General features: G+C 39.1%; 2 protein-coding genes across 2 annotated transcripts; both read left to right on the plus strand.

The window, feature by feature from the left end:
- The first annotated feature begins 5,164 nt into the window (after positions 1 to 5,164).
- Positions 5,165 to 6,937, plus strand: fabp4b (fatty acid binding protein 4b). Its single transcript, XM_010867427.3, has 4 exons — positions 5,165 to 5,316; positions 5,423 to 5,595; positions 5,724 to 5,825; positions 6,720 to 6,937. Exons 1-4 carry the CDS (start codon positions 5,244 to 5,246, stop codon positions 6,771 to 6,773), a joined length of 402 nt encoding a protein of 133 aa, XP_010865729.1. The 5' UTR covers positions 5,165 to 5,243; the 3' UTR covers positions 6,774 to 6,937.
- An 8,359-nt stretch (positions 6,938 to 15,296) lies between these two features.
- Positions 15,297 to 21,032, plus strand: LOC105008196 (protein FAM8A1). The gene is made up of 5 exons (XM_010867429.3): positions 15,297 to 15,874; positions 16,099 to 16,219; positions 16,452 to 16,578; positions 18,755 to 18,894; positions 19,242 to 21,032. Exons 1-5 carry the CDS (start codon positions 15,394 to 15,396, stop codon positions 19,384 to 19,386), a joined length of 1,014 nt encoding a protein of 337 aa, XP_010865731.1. The 5' UTR covers positions 15,297 to 15,393; the 3' UTR covers positions 19,387 to 21,032.
- Positions 21,033 to 23,482: the final 2,450 nt, after the last annotated feature.

The following is a 23,482-nucleotide window of genomic DNA, read 5'->3' on the forward strand; positions in this document are numbered from 1 at the left end:
ATTTTGGGAAACAAATGTTTTAATAATACTCTTTAGGTATATCCTCTGTGCCAGGTGTCAAACTACCCCTCAGGATCATATCCATGCGTACGGAGGAAGTAATTAAGAGCTGGAGGAAATCCTTCGCAATGCCCTTGACCCCACTTATATGCCCTGATACTGCATGAGACAATGGTGTGAATAGAAAAGACGGAGAGATTGAGGGACAAAGCTGGATGACATAATGTCTCGTATGTAGACAGACAATACACCACGGAAGCAGTGCGCTTTGAAGATATGGTGCAATTCAAGACAGCGCCACTAGAGGGGGCCTTCAAGATCCCACTGTGCTAGTAGGCACATGTATCCACTAGTGACCTTTGAGTGAAAATCCCTGATGGAGACATGGGTGTATTCATACCCCCTATCTAATTATGTAGCAAAACTATACAAAATCTGTACTCCCAACTGAGTTTCAATTGGAGAAATTCTAAATGATCCGCTTCATATGACAAATACAACATGAAACTATAGACAAATGCAGGTAGATCATTCATTGTTTTGTCGAAAAAGAACAAAATGGGGAGGGACCTTACAGATTATGTCCAACAGTTTCAAGGCACACACCATATGGACCACTGACATGTTTTGTTTTCAGTTCCCTTATAACAGTGCAACATTAATATGAGTAACAGAGTGAAATAACTATTACATGTAATACATAAATAATTAATTAAATATCTAAGGCATCTCATAATAATGATCATAATAATAAAGACAATAATAATGAAGACAGCAGTTTCTAATAAATATAAGTGTGCAAAGATAAAGTGTTTGCAATATATACTCATGCATCAGGTGGGGGGAGTGGGGATGTTTACATTGGGCACAAATAAGCAATAAGCAATAAGATAGCAATCTGATTCTATGTACTGTAATAAAAGAGAATGGAGTTAAGTTACTATGCAATAAACCTTTGGCCTGATCAATACCATAGTAAATGACCGAACCAAGCTGTGGCCTGATCAATATCATAATAAATAACCTAACCAACCTGTGGCCTGATCGATATCATAGTTACTAAACTAACCTAAGTATGGCCAGATCAATATCATAATAAATAACCTAACCGACCTTTGGCCTGATCAATATCATAATAAAAAACCTAACCAACCTTTGGCCTGATCAATATCATAATAAATAACCTAACCAACCTGTAGCTTGATCAATATCATAATAAATAACCTAACCAACCTGTGGCCTGATCAATATCATAATAAATAACCTAACCAACCTGTGGCCTGATCGATATCATAATAAATAACCTAACCAAACTTTTGCCTGATCAATATCATAATAAATAACCTAACCAATCTGTGGCCTGATTGATATCATAATAAATATCCTAACCAATCTGTGGCCTGATCAATATCATAATAAATAACCTAACCAACCTGTGGCCTGATCGATATCATAATAAATAACCTAACCAATCTGTGGTCTGATCAATATCATAATAAATATCCTAACCAACCTGTGGCCTGATCGATATCATAATAAATAACCTAACCAACCTGTGGCCTGATCAATATCATATAAATAAACCTAACCAACCTGTGGCCTGATCGATATCATAATAAATAACCTAACCAATCTGTGTGCCTGATCAAAATAAGTGCGGTGTGACCAGTACGTACTCTGCACCAATATGATCAAAATGTTTTTATCTGATCTTTGGGTATAGACAGTCATTCTGTCATGCTGCTTGTCTGTGCTTCTGCCATTCAAATCCTGAAGGTTTAACAAAAATAACACACTTTTAATGTTGTTGGTCCTGAAGTCATGAAATGAACAGAGTACTTTCAGTGTTCATAACTCAAAACTTTTAATAAAATTAAACCCTGCCATGATTATTTTTGACCATTCACCTAAATTTAAACGTCATGTGAAGCTCATAATTCACATATCATTGGTGTAATTGAAATCAGCTTTAAAAATATGGATTATTAATCTGCTGGCTCCCTCTGCTGGCCCAGTGCAATGCAACTCAATGTTTAGAATAAATAGAGTAATTCAATCTACATGGCATTTGAAAGTTGGAGATCAAAAGGGACAATTATCATCATCCCAAAGCATTATTATAAAATTACCACTCCATTATTAATCCATTCAAGTCCATAAACAACATATATTATTTAAAAATAGGGCCAAAAACATTTGTCTATAATGTGAGATTTTGGCATTTACTATACATCATGTCTGCCCAACCCTGTTCCTGGAGATCAATCATCCTATAGGATGGTGTATACATAGAGGATGGTAATGTTCAGCCAGTGCAAAGGTTTGGGGGTCACTTAGAAATGCCTTTGTTTTTTTAAAGAAAAGCACATTTTATGTCCATTAAAATAACATATAATTGATCAAAAATACAGTGTAGACATTGTTAATATTGTAAGTGACTATTGTAGCTGGAAACAGTTGATTTTTAATGGAATGTCTACATAGGCGTACAGAGGCCCAATTGCAATGAAAATCAGTCCTGTGTTCTAGTGGCACGTTGTGTTTGCTAAACCAGGTTTATTCTTGTATAGAGCCTTGGTTCGATTACAGGCTGAAATTCATCAGTCTATTCTTGTTCTGAGAAATGAAGGCTATTCCATGAGAGAAATTTCCAAGAAAGCGAATATCTTGTACAACGTTGTGTACTCTCTTCACAGAACAGTGCAAAATGTCTCTAACCAAAATAGAAAGAGCAGTGGGAGGCTTCTGTGTACAACTGAGCACAAATACATTAGAGGGTCTAGTTGGAGAAATAAATGCCTCAAAGGCATCTCTAACTGGCATCTTCATTAAATAGTGCCTGCAAAACACCAGTCTCAACATGAACAGTGAAGAGGCGACTCCAGGATACTGGCCTTCTAGGCAGAGTTGTGAAGAAAAAGCCATGTCTCAAACTGTCCAATAAAAAGAAAAGATTAAGATGGGCCAAAGAACAGAGAACCGTCCAAGGTGCATACAATGGGCACAAAACCGCAAGAACAGGACCTGTGAAAGGTCGCCTGATCCCATGAGTCACATTTTCTTTTACATTACGAAAGACGACAAGCCGCTGGAGGGAGTGTGATGCATTGGTCAATGTTTTGCTGGGAAACCCCGGGTCCAGGCATTCATGTGGACCTCAATTTGACATGTGCCACATACCTAAACATAGTTGCAGACCAATGGTATTCCCTGATGGCAGTGGCCTCTTTTAGTAGGATAATGCACCCTGCTACACTGCACACATTGTTCAGGCAGGGTTTGAGTAACATGAAGTGTTGCCCTGGCCTCCAAATTCCCCAAATTTCAATACGATTCACTCCAATTTCCCCAGCTCTCAATCAAACCAACAAGTCCAATCCACGGCGGCTCCACCTCACAACATACAGAATCTGCTGCTAATGTCTTGGTGCCAGATACCACAGGACACCCTCAGGGGTCTTGTAGAGTCCACGCCGGTGGGTCGGCGCTGTTTTGGCGGCATGCGGAGGACCAACAGCCTATTTGGCAGATGGTCATGATTTTTTGGCTCTAGTGTATTTCCATTGGTCTTAATGTCAATTTCTGGTGTTTGATTCTGCTTGTTGTGGAGAAGTGACATAGTTAAGTCCATTCTTTTTGGCCACTGTGAATAAAAATGTATCTTTCAATCCAAAAAGAGTCCTTGAAAAGTGTTATGTATGTGCAGATTTTTGACTAATTGAAATTCCAATAATAAAAAAGATTTGTACGTTGCGTTGTGAAAACCCATTACTAAAGGTCCAAATAGTCACAGGCTACATCTGAACGCTTTTAAGTTTGTTTGTAGTCCCATGTTTACATCATTGCATGAGTGGGTGAGACAGAGAGACCACTGCTGCTCTCATTAATTATGGTTTAATTATATTACTGCCAAAACTCCCTACCTCTTTTTTGACCCATGGACACTAATACACTCATGGGCTTTTATTGGTCAATGTGATTTGGGCTCATTCAATTTTATTCTCCCAGGATAGTTATTGAGATACTGAAGAATTAAACACAAAGCCGAAAACAATCAGCCAAACAGCCCTTTTTGGTAGAGCTCAAGATATAAGAGCTGCATATTGTTTTGTTTTCTTAGTTTTACCCAGTTTTTCTCCCTAATTTTTTCACGTGATTAAAGGCCGGCTTTATAGCAGCAACTCCGAGTGGACTCGGGATAGTCAATGTCGAGATATGTCTATTCTAAAACACGTCTAAAGCCATTATTTTTCTTATCACGCTGCTCATTCAACCAGGTAATTTATACCGGAATCCTTGTCTCTGGACTTTTACCTCAACTGAGCTCAGAGATGCGCAGGGCGCCATAAGGACACACTAGAGCGCGGCAAGGCAACCATATTAAATACTAACGCCCCCAACCACAGATGGTTCTGGTCAATGGCACCACCCTCCACAGGTCCCCTGGATAAATCTGCCAGCAGCATTCAACACCTGGTCATGTATTGCGGAAATCTTCACCAGTGTTTTTAAGAAACTTGACCTGCATGTGGCGAAAAACACAAACACTTGGCTAACACATCTGATCAAATTATTATTGAAGTAGAAATCAATGGTTTCAAGACATAACCCAAAAATATTTGTATAGCCAGCTTTTTAAATTTAATGTTGATTTATCCTGTGTTAGATGTTACTCAATTGGTAATATTTAATTGTGTCTTCTAATGTATCTTAATAACAAAGTAGTAGAAAAAGTGACTGACAGCAATACGATTATGTTAATGAGTTTGACTAATCCAAAAGGTACACTACTGATAACAATTGTGTACAGATTATGTATAACAGATTACATTTAAAAGGTATCCATCTTAAACGTGGATGCAAATAATAAGAAGCAGTAGGCCTAATAGGGCTATGTCAAATATTAAACACTGGGCTACGCAAGCACCAGAAACTATTTTATTTTGATTTAGTGGCTGTGAAATATTACTTTGTTACTAGTTAATGTTCGTTTGTTCCTACACAAGCTAGTGACATCCTTTTTGGATTTTTTTCCACCTCTGAAATAAATTATATTCCGCCCCTCATCCTCCTGGTTTCTATGGAAGCACCAGATAAAGGTATTGATTGGCTTGAATGTTTAAGCACGTGCTAGGGAAGGCTTCAAATATCACAATTCTCTCCATCCGTGGGTCTTGGCATTCATTGAGAGCTGTGGTTTATGTTTCTGAGTTCGTGTGGCTTAGGTGGTTAGCGAAATCAACATGGTCGAGGCATTCATTGGAAATTGGAAGATGACTTCCAGTGAGAATTTTGATGAATATATGAAGGCAGTTGGTAAAGTATATCTAGTCTTTAAATCGTTTTTAAATCAACGTCAACCCTGCCTTCAGAACTAAAACTTAATACATGCAAATCTTACTGAGATATTCTTGTTTCACAGGTGTGGGTTTTGCCACTCGGCAGATGGGAAATATGGCTAAACCAAACTTGCTGTTCTGCATCGAGGACGGTGTAATATCAATGAAATCCCAGAGCACTTTCAAAACTACAGAGACCAAGTTTAAACTGAACGAAGAGTTTGACGAGACTACTGCGGATGACAGGAAAACCAAGGTGTGGATTCAGGAACGATACTCTACAATAGTAATTTAGGTTTTTGCAACGGTGTATTTTTTTTTAATTCGCATTGTTTATTGTACTTTGGAAATATAGACGTCAACCTGAAATGTATTTGTTTTCAGACCGTGGTGACCTTTGAGAACGGAAAACTGATTCAAAAACAGACCTGGGATGGCAAGACCACGACCCTCGAGCGGGAGTTGAAAGATGGGAAGTTGATAGCGGTTAGTTACTTCGCCTATATTGTGCATTTGAGTCTAATTTAAACAAAGCAATGTTTTGTGATAAAGCCTTTATGTAGTTATGCCTTGCAAGTTGGTTGCTCACCCGAAGCATGGCGTGCGTATGGGAAGGGAATGTGTGGCACAGTTAACAGTATCGTCACTCACAATTTCTAGTGCCACTTGTAATGCACTTGCAATATGTGCTACTTTAAAAAAATATATATGTATTGATGGAGACCCAGACATTACTGATTAAAAACACGTGAAGGACATTTTAAAATGTTACAGCATGTATCCATGCGACCAGTTTGTTACCCAGAAATGCTGGCTTCAGTTCCCTAATATTAATGCACATGTGACAGGGTGGTTAGGAGCTCATACACTGTTTGATAAGGGTTAAAGGAAGTTAAAACAATTGGTCTCTTTCAAAGAAAGCATTTAAAGTAAAATGGCATGATAATTTCTTAGATTTTTGATGGTTTAATGCTACAGCCAGGTGTTTTGGTAAAGGAAAAAAACAGGTGCTTTAGGTATTTTAATTTTCAACAAAACACCTTCCCCTAATTCCCACTGTTATCTGAATGTAAAATGTTATTTTTTATGCAATTCTCTAGAATTGATTATACACTGCTTGCATAAGTAGGTTCTGAAATGTTAAACATTGCTGAAAGGTTTTTAGTTAAGATGAACTAAAGCAGTTAATGATTGTAAAACAAATTCAGTTTCTGTTTAAGTGTTTTCAAATAACACGTGAGCATGCTTTCCACCCTGAATGCATTGTTCTCACGGGTGCATGTTCTATGTACTGTTGCTGAAGCACGCGCCCGAACAGAAAATGAGGGGACCCGGTGTCTCGTGTTGTCTCTGACCTCAACCCTGCTCTTTTCTTTCCAGACATGCACAATGGATGATGTGGTGTCAGTGAGGACCTATGAAAAAGAGGCATGATTTGTCTTTTGTTGAAAGGAAGAACCCCCCCCCCCCCCCCCCATCCAATAGCCAATACAAATCTTGCATTTTACCTGTTCAGTACCCATCATGTGAAATGCAATGACCGCAGAAAGCCCCTGAAGCTTTAAATAAAGATTTGTTCTGCTTTGTTTAAAGTAAAATGAGCTTTTCCTTTATTTTGGAGGCATTTGGCTGAGTCAAACTGGCCCATTGATTTCTTGAGACAGCATGTTGACCGTCAATGGAAATGTCCATATCCATACCAGTTCAGTCTTTTCACACCCAAAACAAACGACTTGAGCATTTTTGGCCGGCTGATACTTATGTTTCTAATGGACCACGTGTGCCCCCAGAATTAACTCTATCCTTTCTAATCTGGTGTCAGTTCCCCACGGTTCAATTTGGTTGCATACTAAGGTTTTGATGTGGATTTAAAAACTAGGAATTTTCTAGTGAAGTTCTGTCTTGAAGTGCCACTTGTTTTGACCAGTCACATCAGCTGATATCTTTTTGGAGTCTATTCTGTATACCGATTGGTGGGAAAGTCAGTTGAACTGCATTTGACAATTTAGGATAATTTTATGTGGTGATTCCATAACTCCAGACTGACTTTTGGCTGGTCTAAAAAAAAGCACTTCCTGTCACTGCAAAGAGTCTTAGTGGTGCCTTTTTAAACATTTTCTTTAAGTAGCTCTTTAAAGTTAAGTTCCTAGAATTGTACAGTACACACTTCGCCTTTTTGGTGGACAGACATTTTGCAGTTCAGCAAATATTCTTCAATATCCCTGGCACATTAGGAATTTGACTTATTCAGACAGTTTGAGAGACAGGCAGACTGAGTGGTAGGATGCTGGATAATGCTGTGGTGAGGAAGTGTATGTATGATTGGTGTGTGAGTATAAACTCCACAGCTCTGCGCCAGTGTTAATTTCAGTGAGTCTTTCAGTGACTTTTTATCAGTACAATAAAACTGGCTACAACCCTAATGTATTTGTACAGCATGTGGTATCTGAGCATTAACAATTACTATGTGAATGTACGTTTCATTGGAAGTGAATGTGCTTAGCTAATGAGAACAACAGAAACAACTCTGTTTAGATTATCTCTCTGTAGGTTGCACTCTGACAACCCCAGGAATGTTTAGTGACCATCTGGCATGGGGGGGTTAACTTCTAGAAACATGATCTGTGCTAGGTAGAATCGCCCTTAATGTATAGGCTAGCTGGCAACTAACATTAGTTGAGAAGATAATGGAACGTTCACCGAATGACATCTGTGCTGCAATTTTCCAATAAACTTGAGCGAACTTCTCCCTCGATTTGATACGGGTTCTACATTATTTCACCACTATATGAAACCGCCGATTTCTAACAAGCACTTTGATTTTGCATGAGCGGTAAGAGGTATATTATTTGCATTCGAAAAATGTGACAAACTCATTTCTCTTTATTATGAAATAATTAATCTTTAGGCTACCTCCTCAATAATGTGCACAATGTAAGCCGCCTTCAACTACTGTACACCTTTTCTCCAACAGAGTGATAGAAATTAAACTGATTAAAAAGCTCCCGAAACCAGCACTACTCTGTGCACGTTGTGAATGAGAACATCCTTGCTGGTCCATCTATCGGTTTGCATTGACTTTTGCATTGTCTCCTCACACTTGCTTAAGACCCTCCCAGTACCACCCCTGATCTGGACCCACCCCTAAATCTGCACCCCTGTTTATGTGCCTTATTGCCAATGTGCCTTATTGCTATTTTGTTGCTGGTTACCAAATGTAATTATTGCCGAAGGTACTGTATATTTAATAAGGAGTTGGGTTGTGTGGTGAATGTCCAGGGCACTCTGCTTTACTTTGTGCATAATAAAATTCCTTTGCCATAGTAACCACATCCCACAACCCCCATGTGTTTAAAAAAAAACTGAGAATAAAAAAATGGAAACTTTGGTCAGGTGCATTAGATGGCTTTCGTTAGGCATAATTTAGTGTCTGCCTTTTGTTAGTTTTTATTTAGAACATTTTGAAATAACTAAAATATGTTATGTGAAAACATCACATCAGCAAAACACTGTAGTATTGTAATCAGTCAGTGTTCTAGATCTCACATAATACATTAATATTGTAATCAGTCAGTGTTCTAGATCTCCCAAAATACAGTCGCAATAAGCTTAAATTGTCAACAGGTTCCTCAACAGCAATTGTAAAAAAAAAAAAAAAATTGTAAGATATCTATTATCCAATAAGAATGCACTTACCAGCCCCTCGCCATATATTTCCGGCACCCATTCGACATGTGATGCCTAAAGCCTTAGCAATCTCTCTCATTCAGAATGGAGTTAGCACAGATTATAAGAGTTGTAATACCGCCAGATCAGTATTTCTGTTGCAGCCTAATGGGGCTAGACTGAAATTAATGAATTACAAGCAGCATTTTGTATTTGACTGTTTTGGTTATCTGGATACATTTGAAAACCTCAATCTAATTACATTTTAATGCATTCAATGCAATTCCCTAATTTGTGCTCTACTTTGAACCCGAGTTCAACATTTTCTGTATCCTTAATGTCTTTTAGTTTGTATCCTTAATGTCATTCCATTGTTTTTTTTAATCCAAGTGTTTAAACTCAAATGCTGCATTTGCCAAATGTCTCAAGTGTCCAGTGAGATACAGCATAGGGTCATTAGTTCAAACTCTGAAACCAACGGGGTTACATCTGAGAAGAAAATACTATGGGGTTCCATAAGTGCTGTTAGGCAATGAGGATGTTAAATCTAGAAAACTAGAAAGACAATGCTTTTATGGTCCCTCTCTGTAGGAGTACTTTTTACTCAAGCATTCTAACAGTCCAATATATATATTTCATATGAGACTATGCAAAGTAATAATTTAACTATGAATGTCTTGGGTATTATTAGAACACAATAATAAAAAAAAAATAACACAGTAGACTTTGTTACAGTAGGCTAAATGTGGTTGCATGCTTTGTGTGAATGCTTTGTTATTCTTGGTAAATGGGATATTCTGTAATCTTGAGGTGCTTAGAAACATAGTAGTATGTGTTAAGTCAAAATCCACTATTTCTAATACTATGTAGACATTTACACTTATTACCTGCAAGAGACACTGTAAAAATATATTTATGAAGTCACTTATTTGTGGGCCAGGAAAATAATTGTTTCCTCTTTAAAAGGTTTGTAACACAAGTTTGTAACACTTTTATTTAACTACATGCGTGTGTTAAATAAGCATTTAAAGGAAAGGCAAAGGATGGAGGGAGGAATTACTTTAAAATTGGCAGTTATTTCAATTTTGAATTACTGTCACATTCTAGGCATTCTATGCAATGTGACATCCTAGGATGCGTCCCAAATGGCAATCTATTACCTATATTGTGCTTGTATTTATAATCAGAGAACTATGGGTCCTGTTATGGGCCCTGGTTCAAAATGAGTGCACTATATAGGGAATCTTGTGCTATTCGGAACACAGGCCTAAAATCAGCGTGGTGTAGGGAATGTATGGGGAGATAAGAGGCCAAATCCCAGTTTGCAGTCTAGGTTGTGACCTTTATTCATTGTTAACAGGTCGCTTACATGCAGTAGCTTTGTCCCAAATTGCATCTTATTCCCTATATCCTACACTATGCACTATGGGGCAATGGTAAAGAGCATTGCACTAAAAAGGGAATATGGTTCAATTGAGGACACATCAACAGACTTCCACTCCAAACAAGTGCACATAATTCCTTTAATTAGGGCTCTCTGGGGCATAAGGTTATGGCCTAAATTCTCCAAAAGATTTGTTTTTTCTTAGTGAATGATTATGACTGTGGGTGGTGCTCCAGCTAGAATCCATGTTGATTAAAAGCTGACTAAGTTAACAAGCCCAGCTAGCAAATACTAAGCAATGAACACACAAATGTACATATGGTTACATTTATAGGGCTCCAAGATGCGCGCATACACAGTATGCACTATGCAGCATGCAGAGACGCACACAGACACACACGTCGCTCTCCGCTGAAACATTTCCTTAGTCTTTGGCTTCACTAAACTTCAGTTCACGGTCTACTGTATCTCAAGTCTCATGAGAACAAAGCACATTCAAGGACTTTCCATTTCACCTCCTTCTATCAGAGGATGCCAGAACCCTGAGTCTCCAATTGTTACTGCTGAATACCCCATTCTTGTGTAGATTAAGCCTACTTGAGGCGGTTCTTTACAAATGGCCTTGTGCCTCCGATTTCTTCTTTTCATGCTGCGGAACTGCCAGGGGTCCTTTGAGCAGATTAGTTTTTTTTTTAATTTAAAGCATCAAAGAAAGGATTGGCAAGTACTTGGAAATTGACCGGATGAAGAATTTGTTTTCAGAGGCTGGTGTTAAATATGGGTGCGTGTTAAAAAAAAGTGCATAGAAGCATTTTGATGCCTCTTGCCTCACAATTCTGTGGGAAAAAAACTATTTCTGTAAAATGTACAGACAGTGGAAACTTTTGCAGGAAAGGATTGTGCATCCTGTATAATTAAATAAAGGTGTGAGATGGAAGTATCTTCAAGGGTCAACATTTAAATTACTGACAAGGACTCAATGGTTCAAAGATTCCTCTTTCTCTGGATGTCTTTTTTTGGTCATAATTACAGTGATCTGAAATCACACAATGAGTTGGAATTAAAGAAAAGATGGATTAAATGGTGTGATGGTACTTGTTTGGAAGACTGCTCAGGGTGTACTCTATCTCCAATGTTGATTCTGTTTTCACAATAAGTGGAGTAGTGCCGCCTCCTAGTGGTGCAATGCAAGAAATCCAAGTAATACAGCTGTGCTCATAAGTTTGCATACCCTGGCAGGAATTGTGACATTTTGGCATAGATTTTGAAAATACTGATCATATTTAACAATATTGATCATATGAAGCCATTTATTATCACATAGTTGTTTGTAACAAGGCAATGGAACTTTATAAAGATGGAAAAGGATATAAAAAGATATCCAAAGCCTTGCAAATGCCAGTCAGTATTGTTCAATCACTTATTAAGAAGTGGAAAATTCCGGGATCTCTTGATACCAAGCCAAGGTCAGGTAGACCAAGAAAGATTTCAGCCAAAACTCCCAGAATTATTCTTACAAAGAAAAACCCACAGGTAACCTCAGGAGAAATACAGGCTGCTCTGAAAAAAGACAATGTGGTTGTTTCAAGGAGCGCAATACAACGATACTTGAACATAAATTAGCTGCATGGTCGAGTTGCCAGAAGGAAGCCACAAAAACTGGTTACAATATGCCTGAGCTCTAAAGGCACTGGGAATCTTGTGAAAATTGATGGCAATATGAATGCAGCATGTTATCAGAAAATACTGGCAGACAATTTGCATTCTTCTGCATGAAAGCTGTGCATTCTCCTGAATATTTCCTATATTGCTTTTTCTGTGGAATATTCAATAGTTATGAGGCAATATGTATTCCATATTTAGACATTGGCACTGTCTGATATTTGCCCTTGGAACGTGTTTTAATACCCACTTTTTATCAAAATTACTCTTAAATAGGATCATATTTGAATTGTTGTTAATGTTTTGAGAGGTACATTTTCTTAAACAATTAATACACTTAATTTATCTCAGTTAAGTTTAAGTAATACGTTGGTCTCTTTTATTTAGAAAAATTCCAGATTTTCGTGACTTCTTTAATGTTGCTCACAAGACGCAGATGGTATAATCGATGAGGAACACTGTACTCTCTTACTTTCAAATGTATTAAAAAGTGGAAAACTAAAATGGAATATGAGTGTTACGTATATCTTCCTGTCGATTGTGATAGTTTTATTTCATTTTGCGCTAGAACTGTAATTGTGGAAATCAATAATAATTTGCAAAAAGCGTCAGTAATTGCATGGAGTGTAAACAAAAGTTTTGGGTAAAAATTGACCGATTTGCGAGTGTAAATCAATCAACCATCACCATGGTGCTCATGTGCGTATTCAACTAACGTTAATGTCTTACGTTAATGATTTTGTTAGAAATGTCAGAATGCCCACACAAAGTCTGAGTAAAGTTTCAATCATTTATGTTGTGCTGCATGTGTTATTTGTGCGGACAGTAGTCGTTTTCATTGATGGCATATTCGTTTAGTACACTGTATAGCTGTATTTGCTTATGATAAATCAAATTACAAGTGTTTGTTTGATTAAAGTGCAAGCAGTTTTATTAGTCAGCTTTCATTCACAGTGAGTGTCATAATGAACAAGAGGAAGGGTGGCAGTGACATTCATCAGTTTTTTGGGCAGCCTCAGAAAGGTTGAGAGCAGTGAGAAAATGAGTACCAGTCAGATGATAAGTATGCAGTAGTACAGTCAATGGTGAGTCAATGTTTATTTTTATAATAATCATTGCCATTCAGATCAGAAATGGTTAGTAATCCATTCCTGAACATCATGGCAAAAAACGTTTACTGATATTTCTTTCATGTTCACTCTGGTGCGTTCAGAGAAAAGAAAGAGAGGGAGAGAGAGGGTATGAGGATGCCAACAGGGCAGGGAGAGCAGGTGACATGGAGGTGAGTGCGAAAAGGAGCAAATATTGATGACCGATCTGATATTCCTATGTGTTGTTCCAACAACATCATAATTAATGTTGTCGGTACCACTACCGTCAAGGTACCACAGGTACCACTAAGGTTAGGTTCAGGCACAGGTGTTTCTGAGGTTAGGTTTAGGCACAGGTGTTTCTGAGGTTAGGTTTAGGCATAGGTTTGAGGGCAGGGGAATATTCTGTCTTTGGACTGGGGTAATCAACCAACCAACCAACTAACTACAGGTCAGTTGATGTTCCTGGAGCAACATTCATTATTATATTTTAGGAACAATACCAACACTGTGATATCAGATTGTGTACATATTGATGGTTAAGAGTCTAATAAATATTTTAAGCATTTTTAAAATGTTTTTCTGGGGGTTTAAAGTTTTTCTGATTTGGTCCCACCCAATGTTGACTCCATGGCTACAGCCTTGGTTTGGAGTAACCAGTCTTGATCTGTATATGTAGCTGTTGGGAAAAAAGATCATGCTTTTTTTTTTTTTTTTTTTTACAGTGCCTTGGGTGGTCCCAGGAGGAAGGGGTTCTATGATCTAGGGTGCAGAGCTCCAGCGGTCTGATTGTAGGAAACCAGCTTTATTGTGCTGTTTGCATAAGTTGGTAGTGGTATAACTGAGACCCTGCACCGCTACCATGAGTGGGATATTTGGGATCCCCTTATCCCCTTTGTTCTCTGAAGTTATAGATGATCTTGTTGACTCTTCTTGTTATCTGTGTGTTTGGTGGAAAAACCTTTAGCTATGTATGCCAGGATCGGGTAAACAATAGCGTAGATGGCTAGGACCTTGCTGGTCATCGAGAGGGATCGCCCTTGCCAGCCATCTATTTTCTTTCTGACCTTGGCAAGGGAGTCCTTCCAGGTTGGGCAGTCCTGAAAAATGTGCCCCTCGTTCTCAGAGTTTTCACTTCCTTTCCTCAGTGCAGTCCTTGGTGAGGTGGTCCTGCCCACAGTTCTCACACCGGATTACCGTGCAGTCTGCCGCGAGGTACCCTGGTGCACCACAGTCCTACACAGTTTTGGCATTTCATAGTAAATTTGTAAACGTTTTCATTGTGCCAGCATCTGTAGACGCATTGTGAACTTATTGCACTCGGATCACATGATGCCGCAGGGCTTCGAACATGAGATCCTTTCACTGTTTCTATTGCCTACACTAAACACTTGCATGAGACTGACTGACCACACCCACTCACTTGGCAGAACTTACACTTAACACAGTCAATGTATACTATTGATTTCTAATGCTCAGACTATTACTTTTACTAACGCACAAGTTTCACAACATTTCACAACACACCTACTTCTTTACATGAAACTTGTAAATATTGCAAATACCATACTCAGCACTTCCCTCTGTTTGCATCTTTATATTTATTCGTAATCTTCATTAATATTGTTTCCTGTTGCATTTTCATCAGCGAACCAGCAAGTACAAGCATTTTGTTAAAACTATGAGCTTTTTTACTAGACAGTAATGTGTATGAGGTGCCGTTTGTAAAATGTAACATCTAACATTTAGATTAAACATTTAACCTTTAGATTTATATTTTACATGTATATTCAACATTTACATTTATATTTAACATTTAAGATATTATTTAATAATTTTGCGTTACTGCAGAACACTACTCTTGGAAAAGTTATTTAATGAATTTACATCCATTTCTCTCTAAATGTTTGAAAAAATGACTGTTGAAAACTGTAGTGCATTTTTTAAATATTTTGGCAATGCTAAATGTTCAAAAACTGGGCAGGATTATTACAGAACGTGCAACGTTTTACAAACGTCACCCCATAAACGTAAGGTCACTGACATTTGCTACGTATGTAGGCTGTTGCACAAAAACGGGGACGCAATGTTACCATGCGATTTTTAAATTTGAACTATAAATGCAGAATGAAACCTACTCACAAAAAATTATATTATCATAGTAATTAGGTTTTTGCGCGTTTCTGTTGGAATCTTATAAATTCTACACGGAAGTATAAACAATCTACCGGATGTCACGTAGGATTTAACCATGGCAGATCCGGGAAACAAAAATAATAGCAAACTCGATAAGCAAAACATGTATTTTAATATTCAACATACGCTAGATATGAAACATTTAGAAAAAGAAGGCATTAAAAACACATTGGAAAGTGGAAAGGGCACTTTCGACAAACTCACAACTTCGGAATATTGTGAAAAGTTGCAGAAGTGGATGTGGCAGTACTACGCTGGATATGTGAACTGGCAAATTTGGCCGACGGCGTCTGCAATGTCTGCTCCTCCGTATTTTGCGACGCTACAATTCACGGCTCCTGTTTGGCCTGCGGATTTCCCAAACGTTGATGCCCAGAACTGGTATAATAATCCGTTTGGACTCCCCTTATCGTCGTTTCCACCCGGTATTACCGCGACTGGAAGTCCGCCTGGGGAAACGGCTGGGAGCGGTGCTGTGTCCACCTCACTACCGGTGCAGCAACAACCACACCACAACGGCAATGTCCAACGTCCAGGTATCACAGACGCAATTTTTGCCATTTGATATGGCAAGAGAGTCAATTGATAATGAAGTAACTAAATAAATGTTTGAGAAAAATAAAATAATTTGAGGCTTGTAATACTGATCAGTGTCATACTAGGCCTGTTTTAAATTAAGAAAAGGATTTTACTTTTATAGGACAAAACTGTTTTCAGTTCATGTCCAATGTTGTCAACTGTCTGTTGCGTGTGTTTGTAGGTCGAGAATACAGTATTCCATCTCCTCTTCAAAGGTTCATGGCTGAGATGGTGGATTTCTTCATCCTATTCTTCATCAAGGCAACTATTATCCTCAGTCTCATGCATCTGAGTGGGATGAAGTGAGTTTAGCCGAATGGCCTGACTTTTCATCAACCCTGATCAAAACTAGTGTCATGCAGTGGGTATTTTCTTATACTTACAGTCCTGAGTCTACATGGATTTCAGATCGTCACATGCAAAGATTAGGTGTGTGTGTGTGAGAGATGTAGTGTAACTTTGTGTGTGTGTGTGTATGTAAACAAATAGCAGAGCTCAATGAATAATTTGTATTTTTTTCTTCAAACCTTTCAGAGACATGTCTGCCAAGTTTGCCATGCATTTCATTGTGGAGGAGATAGATGAGGACACGTCCATGGAGGAGCTCCAGAAGATGATGCTGGTGGCCCTGGTTTATCGGATATTAGTGTGTTTCTATGAGGTCAGTAGGGCTGGGAATTGCCAGGCACCTCACTAAATTGTCTGGATATTTAGGTGCTGTTTATGATATGCATTCTGAGTATATCAATTTTCCTTGACGTTTTTTTGTAATTTAGCAGACACTCTTACCCAGAGCTAACTACAGGAACAACAAGTGTTAAGGTTTTGATCTAGCAACATTTTGGTTACTGATCAGATGATCTAATCACTAGTCAATCTGATGCCCTTTTTATACGTATTGAGATTTAGTACTTTGAATTAATTATTTCATGGTCCACACATAACAGACCATGTCTTCTTTAGAGAGACATAAAGTGTGGAGAACAAGTATTTGATACACTGCTGATTTTGCAGGTTTTCCTACTTACAAAGCATGTAGAGGTCTGTTATTTTTATCATAGGTACTCTTCAACTGTGAGAGACGGATTCTAAAACAAAAATCCAGAAAATCACATTGTATGCTTTTAAATAATTAATTTGCATTTTATTGCATGACATAAGTATATGATCACCTACCAACCAGTAAGAATTCTGGCTCTCACAGACCTGTTAGTTTTTCTGTAAGAAGCCCTCCTTTTCTCCACTCATTACCTGTATTAACTGCCCCTGTTTGAACTCGTTACCTGTATAAAAGACACCTGTTCACACACTCAATCAAACAGACTCCAACCTCTCCACAATGGCCAAGACCCGAGAGCTGTGTAAGGACATCAGGGATAAAATTGTAGACCTGCACAAGGCTGGGATGGGCTACAGGACAATAGGCACGCAGCTTGGTGAGAAGGCAACAACTGTTGGCGCAATTATTAGAAAATGGAAGTAGTTCAAGATAATGGTCTATCTCCCTCGGTCTGGGGCTCCATGCAAGATCTTACCTCGTGGGGCATCAATGATCAATAAAAAAAAACGCTATCCTTCAGTTCTGTCAGAGGGAAAGATTTGACAAAGAGATTTGTGCGCTAAAGACAGGAAAACCTGTGAAAAGGTGTTGCCCTATCTACAAATTGACTGTTAAGAGTAGGTGGAAGATTGTCCAGGACTGCAATGCCCAAAGAAAGCAAACACCCAGTCATCCTGTGTAAAGATCAGTACATCTCCATGTTAATTCTTAAAAATGTTCATGAACAGACAAGGCGTGGTGGGAGAAATTACATCCTCTCCAAATTGAGAGAGAAGTCCTGGGTCACTCATGCCAATGCAGCAGCAAGGAAGGAAGGTGAGGGATCAGCCCAGAACTACACAGCAGGACCTGGTCAATGACCAGAAGAGAGCTGGGACCACAGTCTCAAAGAAAACCATTAGTAACACACTACGCCGTCATGGATTAAAATCCTGCAGCGCACGCAAGGTCCCCATGGTCAAGCCAGCGCATGTCCAGGCCCGTCTGAAGTTTGCCAATAACCATCTGGATGATCCAGAGGAGGAATGGGAGAAGGTCATGTGGTCTGATGAGACTAAAATAGAGCTTTTTGGTCTAAACTCCATTCGCCGTGTGTGGAGGAAGAAGAAGGATGAGTACAACCCCAAGAACACCATCCCAACCGTGAAGCATGGCGGTGGAAACATCATTCTTTGGGGATGCTTTTCTGCAAAGGGGACAGGACGACTGCACCGTATTGAGGGGAGGATGGATGGGGCCATGTATCGCGAGATCTTGGCCAACAACCTCCTTCCCTCATTAAGAGCATTGAAGATGGGTTGTGGCTGGGTCTTCCAGCATGACAACGACCCGAAACACACAGCCAGGGCAACTAAGGAGTGGCTCCGTAAGAAGCATCTCAAGGTCCTGGAGTGGCCTAGCCAGTCTCCAGACCTGAACCCAATAGAAAATCTTTGGAGGGAGCTGAAAGTCTGTATTGCCCAGTGACAGCCCCGAAACCTGAAGGATCTGGAGAAGGTCTGTATGGAGGAGTGAGCCAAAATCCCAGCTGTAGTGTGTGCAAACCTGGTCAAGAATAGCAGGAAACGTATGATCTCTGTAATTGCAAACAAAGGTGTCTGTACTAAATATTAAGTTCTGCTTTTCTGATGTATCAAATACTTATGTCATGCAATAAAATGCAAATTAATTACTTAAAATTCATACAATGTAATTTTCTGGATTTTTGAATGAGTGCTCAAAACAAATTGGTTCTGTATTTTATAAGGTGCGTGCGTGCGCGTGTGTCTCCTTTCAGATTGTATGTATTTGGGGGGCAGGTGGAGCCACTCCAGGGAAGTTTCTTATCGGCCTCAAGGTTGTCACCTGTGACTCGTCAGTCTTAATTCAACCCAACAGAGTTCTTGTGGTGCCTGCCACTAATGTTGCTTTTTCTGCGTAAGTAATGGATCATAGAAACGTTAATGTTTGTTTTTGGGAACCAGAAGATAACACCTGAAAGCATGTACTAAATGTCCCAGCCATTAACACTGTAATGTGAATTAAACGTTTGGTTTATTTACCCACCCATACAGTGCTTCTCAACCAGAGGTATTAGGACCTCTGGGAGTACTTGGCCTATCCACGGGGGGTACTTGAGAACACTCATGTGAACTTAGGCTAACTGGTAAATTAAATGAAGGGGTCCTTCACTTGGAGGTACAGGAACCGGAAAGGGTGGGGAATCAGTTCTGTTTAACATGGTTTTAATGCATTCTCTTGTGTCATTCTGTGTCCCTTTTTAGATCAACAGTCCGAGCTTTGAATAAAAACTTCTCCATAGCCTTTTTCTTCCCAGCCTTCATCACCCTCCTCTTCTTCCAACACAACAGGACTGTGTATGATATGGTGGCCGGCACAATCGTTGTCAAGCGCCATGGAGCTAGATGACCAATCTGTTTGGTTATTAAACCATGGAGTCACAATGAGTCAAGGCCTGGCTGGATACCATTTTATTTCAACAGAGTTATGTTGCTATCTAAACCTTCTGGTACAAATGCAACTTAGTGTTACTATGACAAGGTGCTGTCAGCTTTCCACAACTTTAGGCAGCAACAACAGAACCCGAAACCATAGAAATAAAATACAGAATAATTTTTATTCTATGCTCGGAACCACTGCAAAAGAATGGGAGAAGCTCAACGCAAGGCAGGGAACAGGAAATACAGCGGCAGTATGCAATTCCCTGGCTCTCGTGTGAACCATCAGGGTGTCTAGAAATATTACTAGTTTCCCAACAGCTGTACTGTGGTTTTCTTTGAGTGCCCGAAATCAGTGCTTTCTTTAAGCGGGATTATTGATTCAATGCTTTTTGATTTGCGCAACAGCATTGTATATTAGCGCACATAACTTAGGAGGCAGTAAATTTAACACATTTATTCAGGATGAATTTGTTCATTTAACTGATTGTTTATCTTTTAAACAATAATTAATTTGTACGATCAAGAAGTCAAAGACATGAGGTGTATTTTGTCGTATTAGCATATTGATTACATTTTATGATTTGGCTTATGAATATTACTGCTTGGGAACACTCCTGCAACAGAAAGGAGTGTACATGTTCTTCATCACTTTAACTTATTTTATCCGTCTGATATACTCTTGGTTATTTATGGTCTCAATTGGTTTCGTCAAATGGGTAAGATGATGTGTGGACAAATCTTGTCCTCTGTGTCCAAGTTAGCCACAGAGATGAAAACCGATAAATGTTGTATGAAAACATTTCTCACAGTATAACCAACATTGAAGATATTTCTACCATATGGTGTGCCATTTCAGAACTTTTGACAAAACCCAGTGTACATCCCTCGAATGGCAACCTGTTTGCCCTAGTGCACCATGTAAGAAATAGGTACAGATATTATATTCTGAGTATTCTACCAAGATATATTGTCATTTTCATGAGAAGATTGTCAGCTAGCTATGATTCTCATTTTAGTTTTACCTGCTTTTTAAATGTTTCCATGGTTGTAATTAAAACATTTGCCTTTATACACAGTATACACTGTGTGTACAGTATTGCTGTTGAAACATGATTTTCCTATAGCATGATTTTATATTTGCACACTGAGGTTAAAATAACACTTGGAAAATCCTACTGTAACAATGGCCATTTTGTGTAATCTGAGAAAGATTTCTGACATTTCAGCAATATTTGATGCAAAATGTGGTTTAATTATATTAGTCCAATGGCTGTTATCTGGTTAAGGGTGCGGGCTGTAGACAATCAGCTAATCAGAGCTGTGTGTTTAAATGTTTCCAACTTGTTTTAATTACACCAACATGATCAGGTCCAGATTTCCACAGGCCAAAATAGGCTCAGGGAAATAAACATTATTTTCAATAAATAAACACTTGGATTTTTTGACATACAGTGGTGATTAAAAAATAATCCAAAGGCTGCATAGAGACCTAAAATGTAATTAAAACTGTCTTAATTCAGTTTCAACTTTTATTACTAGGCTACGTCTTATACCACGAAATGATGACAGTATTGCTGTATTTTATTTGCAATTTAATAAATGTGTGAGACATTATTGTTCAATTTCTTACATTTTTGTACTTTAACAACTGCTCTGGATAAAAGCATCTGCTTAAATGTGAAAAAGAGGTTAGTACTTTTAGACTGTAATGAAGAAGTATTAGTGTTAATTTAACTGCCATGGTAACCAACTGTTCAGTTTCCTTGGCGCCTGTGTGATAATGGTGGCAGGGTAGCTTACAATCCGATATTAAGTGTAATTAATCCAACAGTACCATGACCCATTGCTTGTGAGTGTGCTGGAATACACCTACCCGTATCACTCTAAAATGGCATCCCTTATATATTGCCTGGTGTGGGCCCTGGTCAAATGTAGTGCGCTATAAAGGGAATAGGGTGTTATTTAGGAGGCAGACATTCATTACTGGAGAGCATTGTGACTGGCACAGATTTCTGGCATTACGTGTTGGAGTGAGGCTCACTCACTTTACAAACAGATAATGCTCTCATACTCGTATCCCTACTCAATGGCACATTTTAGTCCCTTCGTGGCTCAGTAGGTATAAAATGGGGCCTTTGACACCAGGGTTGTGGTTTTGAATATCACCCGTGACCGGTATAATAATATATGTACTTCCCCCTGTCTTGTGGTCAGATCAAAATCGGCAATCGATGAGAAAGTCACTCCTATTGCTGTTTATTTCTCATTGAGAAGAACTATTACAGTTCAGGAAAATGTATAATTGGTGACTGAGCTACATCAAATGGGTCAGCACATCTAAAACTATTTAAATAGGTAATGTAACACAAATATCTCCACCAGATGCCGACAGATCGGTCCAACACATTCACTGTTCTTCTCAGGTCCATTAGGACCGAGCCTCTGGGACATAAATGGCACCCTATTACCTACAGTCTATAAAATGTTTAACTTTTTGAGACACATATGCTTTATGACCAGAGAGTGGTGAAAAGATAAATGAGAGGGTTTTCACTGAAAGAGCAGTGGGACAGATTCAAACCTGCGCTGCAGCAGCAGACATGCACCGGAGTCAGTGGCTTAGACCGCTGACCAGCCAAGGTCACCCATTAAGCCCAGGGCTTAATTGGCATTGTAGTGCACAACAGAGATAACTGGGGGGGCCTTTAGTAGCATTGACATGGAGGGAGCTGTGTCTTTCTGAGAGCGCATTAAACTGTGGTGCTCTGTGGTCACTGACCTCCTGGCTATGGAGTTGGTGTGTGGCTATTAAAGCTAGTGAAAAGCATGAAACGATGTGAAGTGATGCGTGCCTTACGCCTGTAGGTTCCTGAATTCTTCGCCTTTTGTAAATACTGCCACTAAAGCAGTGTCAATTGGGTCAACAGAAATAATGGTGTATGTAGGTAGAGGGGGTTGCTGAGGGAAGACAACAATGTGCATAATTCAAAACCCAAATATAAATTGGGTGGTGAGTGGGTGGCTGCCAGACCCTCTTACCTGGATCTTCTGAGACCCCTGGATCTAAGTGAACTACTCATCAGTCAGGTATCTACTGAAGTATCTTCTGCCTGGTTGACTGTCTGGCTGCCAATCTGTTCATCTGTGTCAGTCCGTGTGTCTCCCCGTCCATCTGTTCTGTTTTGCCGGCTGGCCCACAATTTGTTGTCCTGTAACTCAGTGTTTCCTATGCCTGCCCATCTGTTATTCTGTGTCTGTCAATCTCTGTCCATCTACCAGTTTGTTTCATACTGCCACCAGCGATGTTCACCAACCCACAGAAAGACCTCAGTCCCCACACACAACTAAAGTCATGGAAGATGAATTGAAAAGTGTGTGTGAGGAGCTGCTGAAAGAGCTTTTTTTCAGCAATAGGAAAAGAAAATATTTAGCTGGGGCCATGCAGGTGACTGGGCAAAGGAGTCGTTTATCCATCTGCCTCCCTGATTGGTTTGCTCCCAACAATGCTTTCTAACGTAACCCAGGGTTACCTTACCCAGCAACCCTGGAGTCAGTCTGTGAGAGTGTGACGTCTTTTTTTGACAGACAGTATGTAATCTACATTCATTATAATAATTTCAAATTAAGGACAGATATAGTTTACATTGTTATCCCAATATAAAATTTGGCAGCACAGACAAAATATATGACAATGTATCTATTGGTCAATTTATAAAACTATTTTGAGAGCTTATATTTTTGATTTCAGTGCAGCTGTTAATGCTCTAAATGATTTGTGCTTTACAGCAGAGCTGTAAAGTTGGAATCTAATGTATTAGTATTTATATATTACATAATTTCTTTCCTCATAATGGTCAGATTTGCCAATAGGTGGCACTTTATAAGCTGTTTTACTTAAATTGGCCACCCTTTTCCACCCAGAGATGTGGACGTTTGTATGTGGAATGGGGTTCTGAGATCCTGAAAAAGGACTCATGAGTTCTTATGGATTTTCCTCCATCTTGGTTTGGCTCACTGGGTGACATTACAAAATATATGTTATTTTTATAGACCACTGGCTGTAT

Source organism: Esox lucius, chromosome 20 (genome assembly GCF_011004845.1).
Source record: "Esox lucius isolate fEsoLuc1 chromosome 20, fEsoLuc1.pri, whole genome shotgun sequence".
NCBI lineage: Eukaryota > Metazoa > Chordata > Actinopteri > Esociformes > Esocidae > Esox > Esox lucius.